At 68.1% G+C, this 15,000-nt stretch overlaps 3 protein-coding genes across 5 annotated transcripts in view; 2 read left to right on the forward strand and 1 right to left on the reverse strand.

Moving 5' to 3' along the window:
* FAAP100 (FA core complex associated protein 100) overlaps window positions 1-7,159 on the forward strand; it is a 12,196-nt gene extending 5,037 nt beyond the window's left edge. The window contains exons 2-10 of one of the 2 annotated variants that reach the window (XM_027691688.1): window positions 68-250; window positions 871-989; window positions 1,481-2,451; window positions 2,823-2,973; window positions 3,839-4,593; window positions 4,880-5,016; window positions 5,845-5,961; window positions 6,302-6,388; window positions 6,473-7,159. In XM_027691688.1, the coding sequence (XP_027547489.1) occupies window positions 86-250; window positions 871-989; window positions 1,481-2,451; window positions 2,823-2,973; window positions 3,839-4,593; window positions 4,880-5,016; window positions 5,845-5,961; window positions 6,302-6,388; window positions 6,473-6,607 (2,637 nt within the window). In that variant the 5' untranslated portion in view covers window positions 68-85 and the 3' untranslated portion in view covers window positions 6,608-7,159. Of the gene's footprint in view, window positions 1-6; window positions 251-870; window positions 990-1,480; window positions 2,452-2,822; window positions 2,974-3,838; window positions 4,594-4,879; window positions 5,017-5,844; window positions 5,962-6,301; window positions 6,389-6,472 lie in introns of those variants that run through there. The other variant, XM_027691687.1, reaches the window with a different exon arrangement.
* A 326-nt stretch (window positions 7,160-7,485) lies between these two features.
* On the reverse strand, window positions 7,486-12,340 carry FSCN2 (fascin actin-bundling protein 2, retinal). The gene is made up of 5 exons (XM_027691689.1): window positions 10,001-12,340; window positions 8,343-8,499; window positions 8,142-8,263; window positions 7,904-8,071; window positions 7,486-7,822 (listed from the first exon to the last, which is right to left on the reverse strand). Exons 1-5 carry the CDS (start codon window positions 10,821-10,823, stop codon window positions 7,617-7,619), a joined length of 1,476 nt encoding a protein of 491 aa, XP_027547490.1. The 5' UTR covers window positions 10,824-12,340; the 3' UTR covers window positions 7,486-7,616.
* A 2,045-nt stretch (window positions 12,341-14,385) lies between these two features.
* ACTG1 (actin gamma 1) overlaps window positions 14,386-15,000 on the forward strand; it is a 3,371-nt gene continuing 2,756 nt past the window's right edge. The window contains exon 1 of one of the 2 annotated variants that reach the window (XM_027691690.1): window positions 14,386-14,657. In XM_027691690.1, coding sequence (XP_027547491.1) covers window positions 14,401-14,657 — 257 coding nt within the window. In that variant the 5' untranslated portion in view covers window positions 14,386-14,400. The remainder of the gene's footprint in view (window positions 14,658-15,000) is intronic. The other variant, XM_027691691.1, reaches the window with a different exon arrangement.

Genomic DNA, 15,000 nt, shown 5'->3' on the forward strand with positions numbered 1-15,000 from the left:
GGGGGTCTGGGCTCAGCTGGCAGAGGGGCCCCATCCCCTCCTCCTGACACCCCCCGCCACTCGGTGTGCCCCCCAGGCCGGCACCATGGCTCAGGTGGGGCACAGGGTGGATTACCTGGCCGGGTTCTGCTGCCCGGTGGGGGGGCTGGCGGCGGGCAAGCCCCGAGTGCTGTGCCACGAGAACGAGATCTACCTCTCCAACGGCTCCGAGTTCGTCTACGTGTACGACCAGGAGGGCAAAGTGCTCAAGGTAAGGGGTCTAGGGGGTGGGGGGGCTCCACACTGGGACCCCCATCCCATAGGAACACCACTCATGGCCGAGTCCCTCGGGATCCCCCAGCAATCCAACCCCACCAGCTCCCCCTCCCCATCCCTGTGGAGCTCTGGGGGTGCTGCCAGCTGTCCCCTCTCCCAATCCCGTGGGACAGACGTTGGATCAGACCCCCCAGGCTCATTCCCCCCAGCGCAGGGGCTCCTGTTCCCTCTCCCCCAGGCCTGGCTGTTGTCCCTGCTGTCACTAGTGACTGACACGCCACTGCCTTTGTTAATTGGCTCTGATTATCATTTCTAAGAGCTGCACCGCTGTAGGAGCGGGCTCTGCCTCCCACACTGCGCTCCCGCTCTGCAAAGTGGAGCAGTACCAGCTCCATGATCCCTGCTTTCCTTCCCCCAGGGGAGCAGGAATGACAGGCTGCCACAGCCCACCTCCCGACCCCAGGAAAACCCAGCTGGGGGCTGCCCAGGGATCCCTTTATCCCTGGGAATCGCTTTGGATCCCCCCTGCGGGGAGCCCCCCCGTCCCTGCCACCCCTTCAGGTGCCGTGGGAGGTGCCGTGGGAGGTGACATTTTGTTCTGTGCCCCCTCCCCAGGCCGTGTTCCGCTGCCCTGACCAGGTGTGGCACGTGGAGCTGCTGCCCCAGCCCCGACAGCTCTACATCCTGTGTGCCCACAGCGGGATCTACTGCGTGTCCCTGGAGCAGCAGAGCAGGTGAGGTGTCTGTCACCTTTGGGATCAGCACCATGTCCTCATCCCTGGGCTCCTGGAGCCTTCCCACCACGGAGTGAGGCTTCTCTCTCTGTGTGAGGCTCCAGCTCTCTCCAGATCGTGCCCCTGACTCCGGGGGTGCAAACCCTCCATGCTGGAGCATTCCAGCCCCCATCCCCATCCCGATCTCCAGCTGCCCAGGGTCATCCCGGCTGCCTCACGCATGAGCAGCCTCTGGCAAACACTGGATCCCACCAGGATGGCCCCCAGTGCCCAGCCAAGGGCAGCAGAGCTGCACAGCCAGGACATCCCAGGCCCCGCCAAGGGCTGGGGGCTCTGATCTTGTGATCATTCCCACAGAATTCCTGTCTCTCCCTGGTGCTAAAAGCTCTGCTGCAGGAGCTCCTTTCCCAGGGCCAGGCGAGGAGGCGGCCAAGGGACGTGCTGGCCTCTCCCCACGGCTTGGCTCAGAGCTCTTCCCTGTTTTCCCGAAGGTTAATGGAGCAGACGGACGGCGACGGCCAAGAAAGCAACGGCCCTTCCGGCGTGTTCCCGGTGGATGCGGATTCCTGCATCTTCCCCGATGCCAGCCTGAGCATGTTCACCCTGCTCAGCACCTTCGTCATCACGCTGTCCCAGGCCGAGGGCAAGTGGTGGATGCGGCTGCACGAGCTGCCGCGCCCGGAGCAGGACGGGCCCCCGTACCGGCAGGTCAGCCAGGTGGAATTCTGTCCCGGCTCCCCGCCGGGGGACGGGGAGGACGCGCCCCCCTCCTGCTTCCTGCCCGTGCTGTGCTGCGCGGCCGCGCCCGGCGCCGAGGGGCTCTGGTGCTCGGGGGGCTTCGTGCTGGAGGAGCCCCTCTTCAGCCTCCTCTTCGGCATCGACGCGGCCATGCTGGAGTCGCCCATGATCCTGTGCGGGTTCCCGGACGGGCAGCTCTGCTCCGTGCCCCTCAAAGCCCTCAGCTCCTCGCCCGCCGCCACCGACAGCGGCTGCCGGGACGTGTCCACGCCGGACCCGCCGGTGAAGATCCTGCACCACCTGGAGGAGCCCATCGTGTTCATCGGGGCCCTGCGCACGGAGCGGCGCGCGGCCGACGACGCCGAGGAGGACGAGCCGCCGGCGCCGCCGCCGGGCGAGCCCGGCTGTGACTGCGTGGTGGCCGTGGGCCACTACGGCAAGATGGTGGCGGTGAAGGCGGATCAGCGGGAGGAGGCGACGGTGCCGGAGCTCAGGGAGTACTCCCTGCGCGGGCCCATCCTGTGCGCGGCCTGCGGCAGCGGCAGCCGCATGTACTACAGCACCCACTCCGACATCTCCGCCGTCGACCTGGACCGCGCGGGGGACGCCTCGGACCCCGAGGACACCGAGAGCAGCACCGGCGTCCTGCCCCCCGTCCTGTCCCCGGCCAGCTTGAGTATCTGCAGTGTCGTGGCTCTTTCCTTGTCCTCTCGGGCCTCGGAAGGTACTGGGGCAGTGGGATCCCACCTATCCCCTCCCCGTGGCTCTGTGCAGGGTTGGGCTGCTGTCCAGATTCCTTGCCCACAGAGCTGCCTGTGCCACCAGCAGGGATGTAGTGTGGCAGCTGTGACCCTCCCTGGGTGCTGCTGGCCTTGGCTGGGGGGTGGTGGGGACAGGGCAGGTGTCCCTTCTTGGGGGGCTGCGTGTGAGCTGGGTGTGCTGTGGTCGGTGTCCTGTCTCCATCATATCCTGCTGCCTTGAGGCAGGTAGTGCCATCCTGCTCCCTGTCCCCCCTGCATTTCCCCCTCAGCCCTCCGGGAAGTTCCTGCTCCCCTCCTGGCCCCCCAGCCCTGACCAGCCCCGTCTGTGCCCCAGGTGAGTCGGAGCTGTTGGCTCTGTCGGCCAAGGGCAGCCTCGTGTCCTGTGGGTTGTGCAGCCCCGAGGAGCCGGACGTGGAGCTGACGCCTGCCGAGATCGGCCGGAGGATCAAGGAGCTGCTGTCCGGGATAGGGAACACCTCGGAGAGGTACAGGGGTGCAGGGGCACCGAGCTGGGGGCTGTGCAGGTCTCTGTCAGTAATTAATTATGGAATTTCTGAATGGTTTGGGTTGGAAGAGACCTTAAAGCTCATCTCATTCCAACCCCTGCCATGGGCAGGGACACCTTCCACTAGCCCAGTTTGCTCCAAGCCCCGTCCAACCTGGCCTTGAACACTTCCAGGGATCCAGGGGCTTCTGTGGCTCCAGATCTCTTGGAGCTGTTTTAGGCAGCACTGGAAGGGGCTCTAAGGTCTCCCTGGAGCCTTCTCTTTTCCAGGCTAAATGACCCCAAAACTCTCAGTGAGAGACATTTTACCTTCCCTGGCTGGGAAGCTTCCCCCAACCTCAATAACATAAAACCAGTCTTTCAGGGCAGGCCCCTCTCCATGGCACAGCCATCCCCAGCGCTGTGGGCGGGCTGGCAGCAGCAGCCATGGCAGCAGAAGGTGGCACAGGCAGGGTGCCAGGCGCCTGTCACGCATGCCAAGCTGGCACTAACAGGCAGGGCAGGCACGTGCCTCCGTCTCCATGGCTGTTTGTGCATGGGAAGGGGGTGTGGGCGAGGCCCCCCCCTCCCTCCACAGGGGGATTCCCAGGGTCTGGCTGTCCAGAGCTGCTCCACAGGATCATATTCCCGAACAGAAGCACAGATACATATTGGGGCAGATAAAATCAGAGATCCTGCTCCACAGGATCAGCTCTGGTGGGGAAATGGATCTGGGGCTGCCGTGGGGAAGGAGCTGTGGTGGCTCTGGGCACTGGGATCATGCCAGTGGCTGCTCAGCTCGGCAATGGCAACACAGAGCCCGACATCCCTCCCACTGTTCCATCCCTGTCACGTTGTCCTTGCAGAGTGTCCTTCCTGAAGAAGGCCGTGGACCAGAGGAACCGAGCCCTGGCCAGCCTGAACCAGGTGATGAACGTGAGCGCGGCGCTGCTCTCCAGCCACGAGGGCCCCAAGCCCATCGCCTGCACCGTCACTGCCAACTGGAGCTGCCTCCTGCTCCAGGACACCGTCACCATCTCCTGCTTGCTGGAAAACTGCAGCGAGTACAGCCTGGAGGAGGGCTGGACCCTCTGTGTCCAGCTCCTGGCCAGCCCCTGTGCCTTAGAGGAGGAGTCCGTGGATTCGGCCACCACCTTCACGTTCCCCATTGACCAGCTGCTCCCCGGGAACAAGCGGGAGCTGACGCTGCCCCTCGGCCCCGCTGCGGACACCAAGCTGGACCTGCCTCTGACCATCTCCTGTGCCCTCTACTACAGTTTAAGGGATATTTTGGGCAGCGGCTCCGACTCCTCCGAGGACCTGGATGACTTCCTGCCCGACGACTCGCCCCTGCTGTCCCCGGACAGGGAGGGGATCTGCCTGCCCCTCAGCCAATGCACCATTGACATGCTCCAGTGCCTCCGTTTCGGGAGCAGCCCCCCCGGGCCAGACGCGCCCCCCGCCCCCCCAGACCCCGTGGAGACCTTCCTCAAAGTGTCCCAGGAACAGACTGAGCCCGAGGAGGGGAAAACCCCGGGAGAGAGGAACTTGCCCCCCTCGGCAGCGTCCATCCGGGTGTCCTCGGAGCTGCTGAAAAGCGCCCTGAAAACCTCGGGAACAGGTGGGTCCCTGGGCAGGAGCATCCCGGGAGCACCAGGGAGGTGTCCTTGGGCAGGGTGGCACTGTCACAGCCCCTCCCTTGGGCCAGGAGGGCGGTGTGACCCCCCTGTCCCCAGCACAGCGCGTGGGCTGGCACACATGGGTGCAGTGACAGTGCTCGTGACCGAGCTCAGCGTGTCCCAGCAGGGAGGGGACCGGCCCCTGTGTCACCCTTGGCCGCTCATGGGCTTCCCCCGGGCACACCCTGTCAGCGGTGTCACATCTCTGCCCTGTCCTTTGGTCCCCAGATGTGCCCCTGAGCTGTGCCACGCTGCGCTGGCTGCTGGCAGAGAACCCCGGGGCCGAGGCGCTGAGCAGCGCGGAGGTGGCATCGGTGTGTGGCACAGCACCCGACGGCGGCCACGTCCAGCTGCTCGTCCGAGAGGCAAGGAATGGGTTAGCCCTGAGCCAAGGAATGGGTCAGCCCTGAGCCAAGGAAGGGGTCAGCCTGCAGAAGAGCTCCCTGTCCTGCAAAGTCGTCTCCTTCCCGGTGCCAGGGAGTGGGGTGATGCACGGCCACGCCGTCCTGACCCCCATCTGCTGGGCTGGAAGGGCAGCATTCCCAGTCGCTTGTCCCAACCCTGGGCTTCCCAAAGGCTGTGGTCACTTCCCTCCTGCTCCGTGTGGGTGTTCCCCCTCTCAGTGTTCCAGTTTCCCTGCCAGGTAGGGCAGTGGGGTGCTGCTGCTGCATCCTTGTGGATGCCTCAGACACTCACCGTGCCCCAGCCTGGCATGAGGCTGGGCTGTGGGAAGAAATGGCCTTTCCCTGCTGGCTCTGGAGAACAAGGGGAAAACACAGCTGGATTTGGGGTGTAAATCCGATCTCCTGCAGCTCGTCCCCATTTCATGTAAAATTCCCCTCTAAAGGCACAGGAAAACAGGGATTTCTGCCCAGCTCTGCTGGCTGACCCCGCCGAGGGGCCCCCAAGTACCTGGCACGGGTGGATTCCCCCCTGAAAGCTCGGATGTCCCCAGGGTGATTAATGACTGTGTTAATTCTGCTGGGGCTGAGCCTGCCAGGCTCAATGCTGGGAGGGCTCACCAGGGACTCTCTGGGCACTGGGCTGGGGGCAGCTGGCCCTGGGAAGGGTGGGCTGGGGCCTGTGCCCAGCAGGAGGGTTTGGGGGTGAAGGGAGCCTCCTGGGGAGCCTGGTACCCGTGGGGAGGGGTCCTGAGCCCCCCAGCTGCCAGTGACACTGCTCTCCCTGTCCAGGTGGCCATGAATGACCTGAGCCCAGCGGGTCCCATCCAGGCCGTGGAGATCCTGATGGAGAGCCCGTCCCTGGCCCACATGTGCAGGACACACCACGCCGTCATCCGGCGCATCCAGGTATGCTCAGGCACTGCCCCGGGGGACAGGGGGACCCCAAGGGACCCAAAATCCCCCCCAGGATGGAACCTGGGGGTGCAGCAGGGGGATTCTGTGGCACCATCATGTTACAGCCCAGCCCAGCATGGCCTGGGGATGGTGGGATCACCACATCTCAGGGTGTTTGGGCCACAGAGCCCAGGGCAGCGTTGGCCATGTGCCCCAGGCTGGGATTCTCAGGTTTTGGGGATCCCCAGGGTTGAGGCCCCTGGAGTTGGGGGTCCCTGGGGCTGGAGCTCATGGGATTGGGGTCCCTGGGGCTGGGTGGTGCCAGCTCCCCCAGCACCCTCCCTCCTCGCAGGCGCTGGTGCTGGAGCAGGCGGCGCAGGGCTCGGGACCCCCCGACCTCCGCATGCAGTACCTGCGCCAGATCCAGGCCAACCACGAGGTGAGCACCCCCTGATCCCCGCCCCGTGGGGTGCACGCAGAAGTCCCCCCCCTACACCACATCCCCCACATCTCCCTCCTGCAGATGCTGCTGAAGGAGGCGCAGACCCTCCGGGACCAGCCGCCCCCGGGTGAGGAGGGGGCTGAGGGCGCTGCCACGGCCGAGAAGCTCCTGAACATCTACCGGCAGCTGCGGAACCCCAGCCTGGTCCTGCTGTGAGCAGGGGGGGGCGGCCAGCACGCCCCAAACCCCGCCGGCCGGGGCGGGGTGCCCACGGGAGAGCCCCCCCATCCCAGCCCACCCCGCCGGAGCAGGGCCGGGGCGGGCAGCGGTTCGGGGCGGGGGGTGTGTCTGTGCGTGTTTTCGTGGTCGTGTTGTCGGCAGCACCAGGGGGGTCTCGGTGGCGGAGCGGGGGCTCCTGGGCTGGCCCAGCCCTGCCCTGCCGCCCCCCAGCCCGGCCAGGCCGGGGCAGCCCCCCCCCGGGGCCGCGTGTTTTGTGGATCCGTGGTAGTGTAGTGGCCGTGCCGAGCCGGGCCGGCCGCGGGCTGAGCCCCCCGAGCCGTCTTGCCTTCAGGATCAGGACAAACAGGGTGCTGTGCCCGGGGGAGCCCCGTTTTCTGCTGGGCAGGGGAGGGGGTCTCCGCTCCCCCGTTGTTTCTATAAATGATCCCGTATTTCCGTGCTGGTGCGGCGTGTTTGGGCCCCGCCCTGCCCGCACCGCTCCACTGTCTGTAACTCTGTCGTCTGCCATGAAAACGATCCTGTCGCTCACCCCGTGCCCGCCTCTGTTCCTTTCCATCCTCCCGGAGGGTCCTGACACTGCCTGGGTGGGGGGCTGCCACTGCCACCCCCAGCCTGCCAGAGGGGCCATGGGCTGCACAACCGCTCTGTGCTCCAGCTCCCTGTGCAGCCCCTGCGGGTCCTGCCCGCATTGGGGTTGCTTTGCCAATCCCCCCATCCCCTGTGGCACCCCTGGGGGTCTCTGCATCCCACTGCCCCCCCAGATCAGCCCTTTCCATGGGGCGTGGGGGCTCCCGGGAGGGGGACGGGGTGGATCCTGGTGGGGAAGGAGGACGCGGCGCTGCCCCGGTGTGATCCAGGTGACTTTAATGCCGTGGGTCGAGGGGCCGGGGGCGCGGCTGCCACAGGCGCTGCCACTGCTGCCACCGCCCCCCTTTTCCGGGGGACAGGCTGGTGCCTGTGGGCGGGGGCTGCCCGGGAAGGGGGGTCAGTACTCCCAGAGCGTGGCCCGCAGCACGGACTCGCTGTCGGCGCGGAGGGTCCCCGCGGGGTCCCCGCGCAGGTACCGCCCGTTCTTCGCTTTGATGGCCACGCGGCCGCGCTCCCGGAACTCAAAGAAGAAATCCTCGGAGAGGTCCCCGTCGCTGCACACCGACCCGCTGCTCGCCACGTACCAGAACTTGCCCCCCTGGCCTGCGGGGAGTCCCCGGGGGGGGCTGTCAGTGCGAGCTGGACAGACCCACAGCCCCTCTCTGCCCTGTAACCCGCACCCACCTCGGATCTGGTAGGCGCCGTCGCTGAAGCTGATGTGGAAGACGTCGTAGACGGAGCGGTTGGAGTCGAGCAGGTTGGAGCCGCGGTGGTAGCAGACGAAGCCGTGCTCCCCCCGCAGCACCAGCATCGGGCGGTTGATCAGCTTCAGGGTGAACTCCTCGTCCTCCCCTGCGCGGCACCCGGCGCTCAGCACCCCCGGGGGCCCACCCTGGGTGCCCCAGTCCCCCCCAGCACTTACCCACGGCGTCGCTGACGGCGGCCAGCTGCCCGTTCCTCTTGGTGCAGACGTAGCGGCCGTTGCTGGCGCGCAGGGCCACGCGCCGCCCGCGCCACTCGATGTCAAACATGGTGTTGGCAGCGCTGGGGACGCAGGGACAGCGTGAGCCGGGGGGGGGAACCGCGTCCCCCCGGGCTCCCTTCCCCACCCTGCCCCACTCACATTTCGGTGGCCACGGCCTGGATGCCCCCGTGGGCCACCAGGGTCCAGTAGCTGCCGGTGTTGGTGTGGAGGCTGCACTTGTTGGTGTCGCGGTCGATCTGCAGCTGGAAGGTCTCGTGGTTCAGCTCCTCGTCCTGGTTTGCTGAGACGTTGACACCTGGGGGTGGGAGTGGATGTTGGTGCCAATCCCACTCCAGCCACGGACACTGGTCACTCTCCGGCCATCGGCACCAGTCCTGCTCCAGGTACTTGTCTTGCTCCAGCCATGGACACTGATCCTGCTCCGCCCCTTGGCACTGATCCCACTTCAGCCATCAGCACCAGTCCCACTCTGGCCATTAGGGCCAGTCCCAGTCCAGCCATGAACAACAGTCCCATTCCATCCGTGGTCACCAGTCCCTCTCCAGCCACCAGGACCAATCCCAATCCAGTCACTGTCACCAATCTCACTCCAGCCATGTCACTGATTCCGCTCCATCCATCCATCCCACTCCAGCCATTGTCACCACGCCGACCATCACCCCCACAACCCCACAGCCACCTCCTTCCTCCCCCACCTCCTTCCAAATCCTCCTGCAAACAATTGTGCTAATTGGGCTGGTTAATCAGCTTGTCACCATCGTGTCCATCTGGTCACAAACCCCTATTTATAGCTGGTCCCCCCTGTCACCCGGCTCTAAGCTGCTTGGCACGGGGGTGGCACCGTCCCCAAGGGGCACCTGGGGGCGAGGGGGGGTCCTTGAAGGGCTCCACTTGCTTATGGTCACATCCAAAGGCTCTACACACGTGTGTGCACACAGGGCATCGTGTGTGGGGTGCACACACAGATTGTGGACCCAGAGGTGCTGCACAGAGCCCTTCACACCTGTGTGTGTGTGCACAAGGACACACCTGAGCACACCTGTGCGTGCCCACAGCCCTGCACACGCGTGTGCACACACATGTGGAGACCTGCACACGCACACGCGTGTGCACACACACAGAGCCCTGTGCACACATGGGGACCTGCACACACACGTGTGTGTACACACACCCACACCCCTCTGTGCACACCCACGGAGCCCTTCACGTGCACACACATGTACATACACATGTGCACACATCTGTGCACACCCACAGCTCTGCATGTGCACACACACGTGTGTACACACACACACACACACACCCCTGAGCCCCTGCACACACACACACACGTGTGTACACACACATACACACACAAGTGTGTACACACACACCCACGCACCCCCACAATCCCCCCCCGAGCCCTTCCCACCTCCATGGTTGCTCCCACTCCAGCCCCACTGACCTCAGCACCCCCCCCTCAAGCAGGCAGGACCCCTGTGCCCCCCTCTAGCACCCCCATGTCCCCAGGGATGTGGCCATAGGGTGCCCCCCAGGCAGGGGCAGCGCTGTGGGGTTGTTACTGTGGGGTGTCCCCCCGGGATGGGAGTCCCAGGGGTGCTCCCACAGGGCTGTGGGAGCATGGAGGTCCCAGGGATGGGCAGGGAGCAGGGAGAGGGGCAGTGGAGTGCAGGGGGACACAGTGGGGTGCAGTAGGTGGGCAGTGGGGACTCCTGTGCGGGCAGCAGGGTGCAGGCAGGGGGGTGCAGGCAGGGGCAGCAGGGGACAGGGGGATGCGGGGGGTGGGCAGCCCTTACCCTGCCGGATGGAGACATATCTGCCGTTGGCCGCCGTGAACACCACCTGGGGGTGACTCTCCTCCAGGTCAAAGAGTTCATCCTTGCCCGGCTTGGAGCTGCGGCCGGATTTGAGGGTGCCAGTGGGTCCGGTGGGCGCCAGGTACTTCCCGTCGCAGTCCTTGAACGCCAACTTGCCGGCCTTGAACTCGAGGGTGTAGCCGGTGCCGGCGCCGGGCTCGGGCACCAGGGTGCCGTCGCAGCGCAGGTACCGCTCGTCGGCCGTGCGCAGGCTGTACTTCTTGTCCTGGAAGCAGAGGGTGATGAGCGCGTCCACCCCCCAGGGCAGGTTGCTGTCGGTGGCGATCTCGTCCTCGTGGGCGCTCAGGTGGGCGTAGCGGCGGCGGCTCACGCTCAGCAGGTTGGCCTGGGGGTGCATGGCCAGGTGCACGGTCCACAGCTCGCCCTCCGTCACGCTGGGGGCGAAGCAGGACAGCCGGTCCTCGCGCCCCCCGAAGAAGCGCCGGTGCGGGGCCGACTGCAGCGCCCAGCGCCCGTCCGACTGCGTGATGATGCTGAAGCCTTCGTCCCGGCCCGGCTGCTCCGCCTCGCAGCGCACCTTCCCGTCCTTGTCGGCGCCCAGGTACCGGCCCAGGTGGCTCTTGAGGAAGACGATGGAGCTGTCGGCTTCATCCTGCTCCAGCGTCCAGATCTGCTTGCGCTTGAGGCTGAGCGCCGAGGCGTTCACCTTGTAGCCGAAGCTCTCCGCCGTCAGGTACCGGCTCTCGCAGTTGATCAGCCCGAACTGGATCTTCAGCACCTGGTGGATCCCATTCGTTGGCATCTTCCGCCGAGGCGGGGCGGCCCCCGGGGGGCCGGCGGGGGCTCCCCGGCGCTGCCGAGCCCGGGCGTCGCGGCGGGGCCGGACCGAGCGCCCGCGGCGGGGGCGGCTGCGCTGCCCCGGACCCACGGAGCGGGACGGGGCCCTGGGGGCTGCGACCCGCCTGGGTACCCTCAGGTGGGTTTAGAGACCGGCCGGGTCACGGTGGGCACCGGGAACGCCCGGGCGAGGGGGCACCGCGGCAGCCCCCGGCCACGCCACCGTCCCTCGCCGCGGCCCCGTCCGGCTGTGGCGGAGCCGCGGGTGGAAAACTTGGGTGGGAACCCGATCCGGGCCGGCGTATCCGTTCCGATGCCGGCGGGTTAAGGTTACCGGTCCCTCTGATTCAGCAGCGGGTCACCTCCAGCCGCGCCGCCTCCCGGCCAGCCCCTAAGCGCCTTTTCCAATTAGCCAGGCATTTTGATTAGTGTAAACCTTTTATCCTGCTTTGGGGCCCTTGGCCTCCATCTGTCCGGTGGCCCCAAATCCCTTCTGCAGCTGTGGATCGGGGTCACGGACACCCCCAGCCCCCCCTGGAGCCATCCCGGGGCGTGGGGTCCTTCGGGGCTGAGACCGCCTGGAACTCATGGCAACGATGAGGGTCTGGCCCCGTGGTGGGGGCAGGAGGTGCAGGGACTGGGGGGGACAGGGGTGCAGGGGACAGGCCCCACTCCCACCCTGCAGGCACTGAACTCCAGCCCAAATGGGACCCCCCCAAACGGGGCAGGTGCAGCCACAGGGACCTCCAGCCTCGGCCACGCTCCACCTGGGCCTGTCAGGGACGGGCTGTGCCACCGCCTGGGCCCCCCAAAGTGCTCGGACCCCCCGTGCCGGGCTCTGGCCACGTCCTGGTGATGCCGCCCTGGTTCCTGCCACCATCTCCCCGGCCCAGCAGCTCCGGTGTCAGCCCCGTGCCCGGTTATTGTTCCCACAAACAACCCCAGCTTTGGTTGCTCATGACTTTTTCATGCCGGGCTGGCTCTGCCCGAGCCGGGGGGTGCCGTGGCCCCCCGAGCCGTGACACCCGAGCCGCTGTAACTGACCCCCGAAACGGAGCCGGCTCAGCTTTCAGGCCCTGGCGGTGGGGGATAAGTGGGTCAGGGTCCCGGGGGGCTCCGGGGGGGGTCCGTGGGCAGCTGGGGGTGGCATCGTGGCTCTCGGTGGGTGCCCGCCGGCACCTGCCTGGCCGAGCAGCCGGGAGCGGCATTTATACACCGCGGCCCCCCCCGGCCCCCCGGCGGAGTCAGGTTCCCTTCGGGGGGGCCCCCTGGGCGCTGCCCCACAGCCACAGCGTGTCCCTGCGTCCCCCCGGCCTGGGGACAGCAGGACCCCTCCCCACTGGGGGCTGCTGAGACCCAACATGCTCGTGACAGGCCGGGGCATTGCAGGGGGCTGGGGTGGGTGACCCCCCCTCCGGGTGGGTGCCCCCCCTGGTTTCCATCTAACACCCTTACCAGGAGGGATATGGGGGTGCTGGGCTGCCCGGGGGGTCCCCAGCCCCCAGCCCTCATGGGGGGCTGGCAGAGGGGGGGTGGAGGGGGCTCAGCTTGGGGGATCAGGGCAGGGCTTTAGGGTGGGGGTCGCGGTGGGGGTCAGGAGGGGTATCAGAGTATTGGTGGTGGGACCCCTTCCTGGTTTCCATCCAACGGCCTTCCCGGGAGGGATTTGGAGGTGCTGACCTGCCCCCCTGGTGGGGGGCTGGCAGAGGGATGGGGGGGCTCAGCCGTGCCCCACCAGCCCGGGGGTGTCAGGGCAGGGGTTCGGGGGTTCTGGAGTGGTATTGGGGTGCTGGGTGGTGGGACCCCCCCATCATCACCCATCACGTGCACACGGGCAGCGCGGACGGACGGACGGATGGACGGACACCGGGCATAGGGGCGGGGCGGGGGTGGTGCCTTCCTCCTCCTCCTCCACCTCCTCCTCCTCCTCCTCCTCCCGGCCCTGCCCCTCCCTGCCCGGCCCTGCCCGCCCTGAGTCACGGGGAGGGGCGGCCCCCTCGGGCAGCGCCGGTGCCGGGTCCGGGCGGGGGGTCCCTCGGGGGTGTCCCCCGGGACCCGCGGGATGCGGTGTCACCTGCGCAGCCCCCCTGACCACACCCCCCCCCGGTGCCCCCCCCCGGTTCCACCACGGCCCGGCGGGACACGGCGCTGGCACGGGGGACACGAGACCCCTCGGGCTGTGCCGGGACCCCCGGGGACCCCCATCGCCCACCCAGGGCCACCCCCAGCTCGGTGCTGTTGCTGCGCCCCGACACCCCCCCGTGCCACCCGGGAGCTGCTGGGAGGGGCTGGGCGGGCAGTGGGAATTCTGTGGGACACAGGGATGGCGAGGCCAGTGGCCACCGCCGCTGCCACGGGCCTGAGTGGCACCGAGGGGCCAGGAGCTGGCGTGGGTGGCTGGTGCATGGGCCTGTGGCACAGCCTGTGGCTACCTGACACGGTGTGTGGCTACCTGACATGACATGTGGCTACTTGATGTGGTACATGGCTACCTGACGGGACGCATGGGCCTCTGACACAGTGTGTGGCTACCTGGCATGGCACCTGGCTAGCTGAGATGGTACATGGCCACCTGACACAGTGCATGGCTACCTGACACAGTGCATGGCTACCTGGCATGGGGCGTGGCCGCCTGGCCTGCTGTGTGCCCACCTGGCTGCTGTGTGCCCACCCGGCCTGCACAGGGACCCCTCACACACCTGACACTGCCATGGCTGTGACCCACCGTGGCAAGGGGGGGCTCAGGGCCCACGACACCCCCCAGGGAACGGGGGAGCTTGGTGTGAGGAGCCCCCCAGATTCAGTGGGCTGGAGAGGGGCCAGATTTGGGGCTGAGGGGGCTCAGACCGGGGCGTCACTGGGGTCACTGGGGTGGCAGCGCTGCCCGGGGGGTGTGGGGTGTCTGTGGGGTGCAGGGGCAGCACAGCCGGGCCTGTGGGTGCTGGGGGAGGCATTGGGGGGCCAGGGGGTGCCTGCAGGCCTGGTGTGAGGTGTCCCCCGATGTGAGGTGTTCCCTGGGGGGGTGCGGGGGGCACAGGGGTGTGCAGGGCAGGGTCTGGGGTGCAGCGGGGGGCGAGTTGGGGGGCACCAGCGATGCCCAGCCCGGTGCTGTGGGCAGGGTGCTGGTGCTGGTGCTGGGGGGGGTCCCAGGTGCCGCGGGTGGGGTGTGAAGGACCCGTGGGTGGGGGGATCCCGGTGCTGTGGGTGGGGGTGCAGGTGGGTGGGGGGGTCCCAGTGCCAAGGTGGGGGTGCAGGTGCCGTGGGAAGGGCTGGTGTGTCCGGTGCCTGGGCGGGCGGGGGGGGGTCCCGGTGCCCGGGTGGGGTGCACGTGCTGCCCGGGGCGGGGGGCGCGGTCCCACCTTCGGGGTGCGGGGCCAGGCCCGGCCCGGCCAGGCCCGAGGGGGGGCCCGGCCCGCACCGGAGGCGCTGCCGGGGGGGTGCCCGGCGCTGCCCGGGGGTGCCCGAGCCGGGGGGTCCCGCCGGGATGGGGGGGGCCCCGCGGGGCCGGGGGGCCCCCCCCCCCCCGCGGGCCCCCCCGCCCCATGCAGGTTCCGGGGTGCCGAGGGGGCGGGGCCAGCCCGGCAGCCGCCCCACGTGGCCTGGGCCGCGCCGGCCAATGGAAGCGCGTGTTTCTGAAAGATCTCCATATATGGCGATGTTCTCGGCCGGGGGGGCGGGTCCGTCGCCCTCCGGGTATAAAAAGTCGGGGCTGGCAGCCGGGCGGTCTCACTCAGCCGGCGGCACCAGACCAGGCGGCACCGTCACCGCATCGCCCACAGCAGCGACCCCCGCGCAGCAGGTACCGCACGGCCCCGCGCCCGCGCCGCCCCTTCCCCCGCGTTCCTCGGAGGGTTCAGGGGGGGTGTTTTACGGCGCTCGGTCTCGCCCGGCCCCGCGGTGGGCTGCGGCCGTGTGGGGTGTCCCCCCTCCCCGGGCTCCCCCCCCCCCTGTGCCGCGTTGGGATGGTCTCGCCCGTGGGTCCGGGCAGGTGGGGGGTGTGCGGGGGGGGGGCGCGCCGCGATTGGTGGAGGCGGCGGGTGACGTCAGCGCGCGGGAGATTCAAACGGGCGATTCAAACGGGAGGGACCATCGGGGCGGGGGGGGCCGGGCATGGCCCGCAGCCAGCGGCTCCTCCCGGGGCC

The sequence above is a fragment of the Neopelma chrysocephalum genome, unplaced genomic scaffold, assembly GCF_003984885.1.
Source record: "Neopelma chrysocephalum unplaced genomic scaffold, ASM398488v2 Primary Assembly neopelma1_84, whole genome shotgun sequence".
In the NCBI taxonomy this organism is placed as follows: domain Eukaryota; kingdom Metazoa; phylum Chordata; class Aves; order Passeriformes; family Pipridae; genus Neopelma; species Neopelma chrysocephalum.

Coding starts and splice junctions, on each gene's coding strand:
- FSCN2 (XM_027691689.1), bottom strand. CDS start 10,823: ATGCCAACGAATGGGATCCACCAGGTGCTGAAGATCCAGTTCGGGCTG. Junction 8,072..8,141: donor CGCCGTCAGCGACGCCGTGG/GTAAGTGCTGGG, acceptor GGTGCCGCGCAG/GGGAGGACGAGGAGTTCACC. Junction 7,823..7,903: donor CGGCGCCTACCAGATCCGAG/GTGGGTGCGGGT, acceptor GACTCCCCGCAG/GCCAGGGGGGCAAGTTCTGG.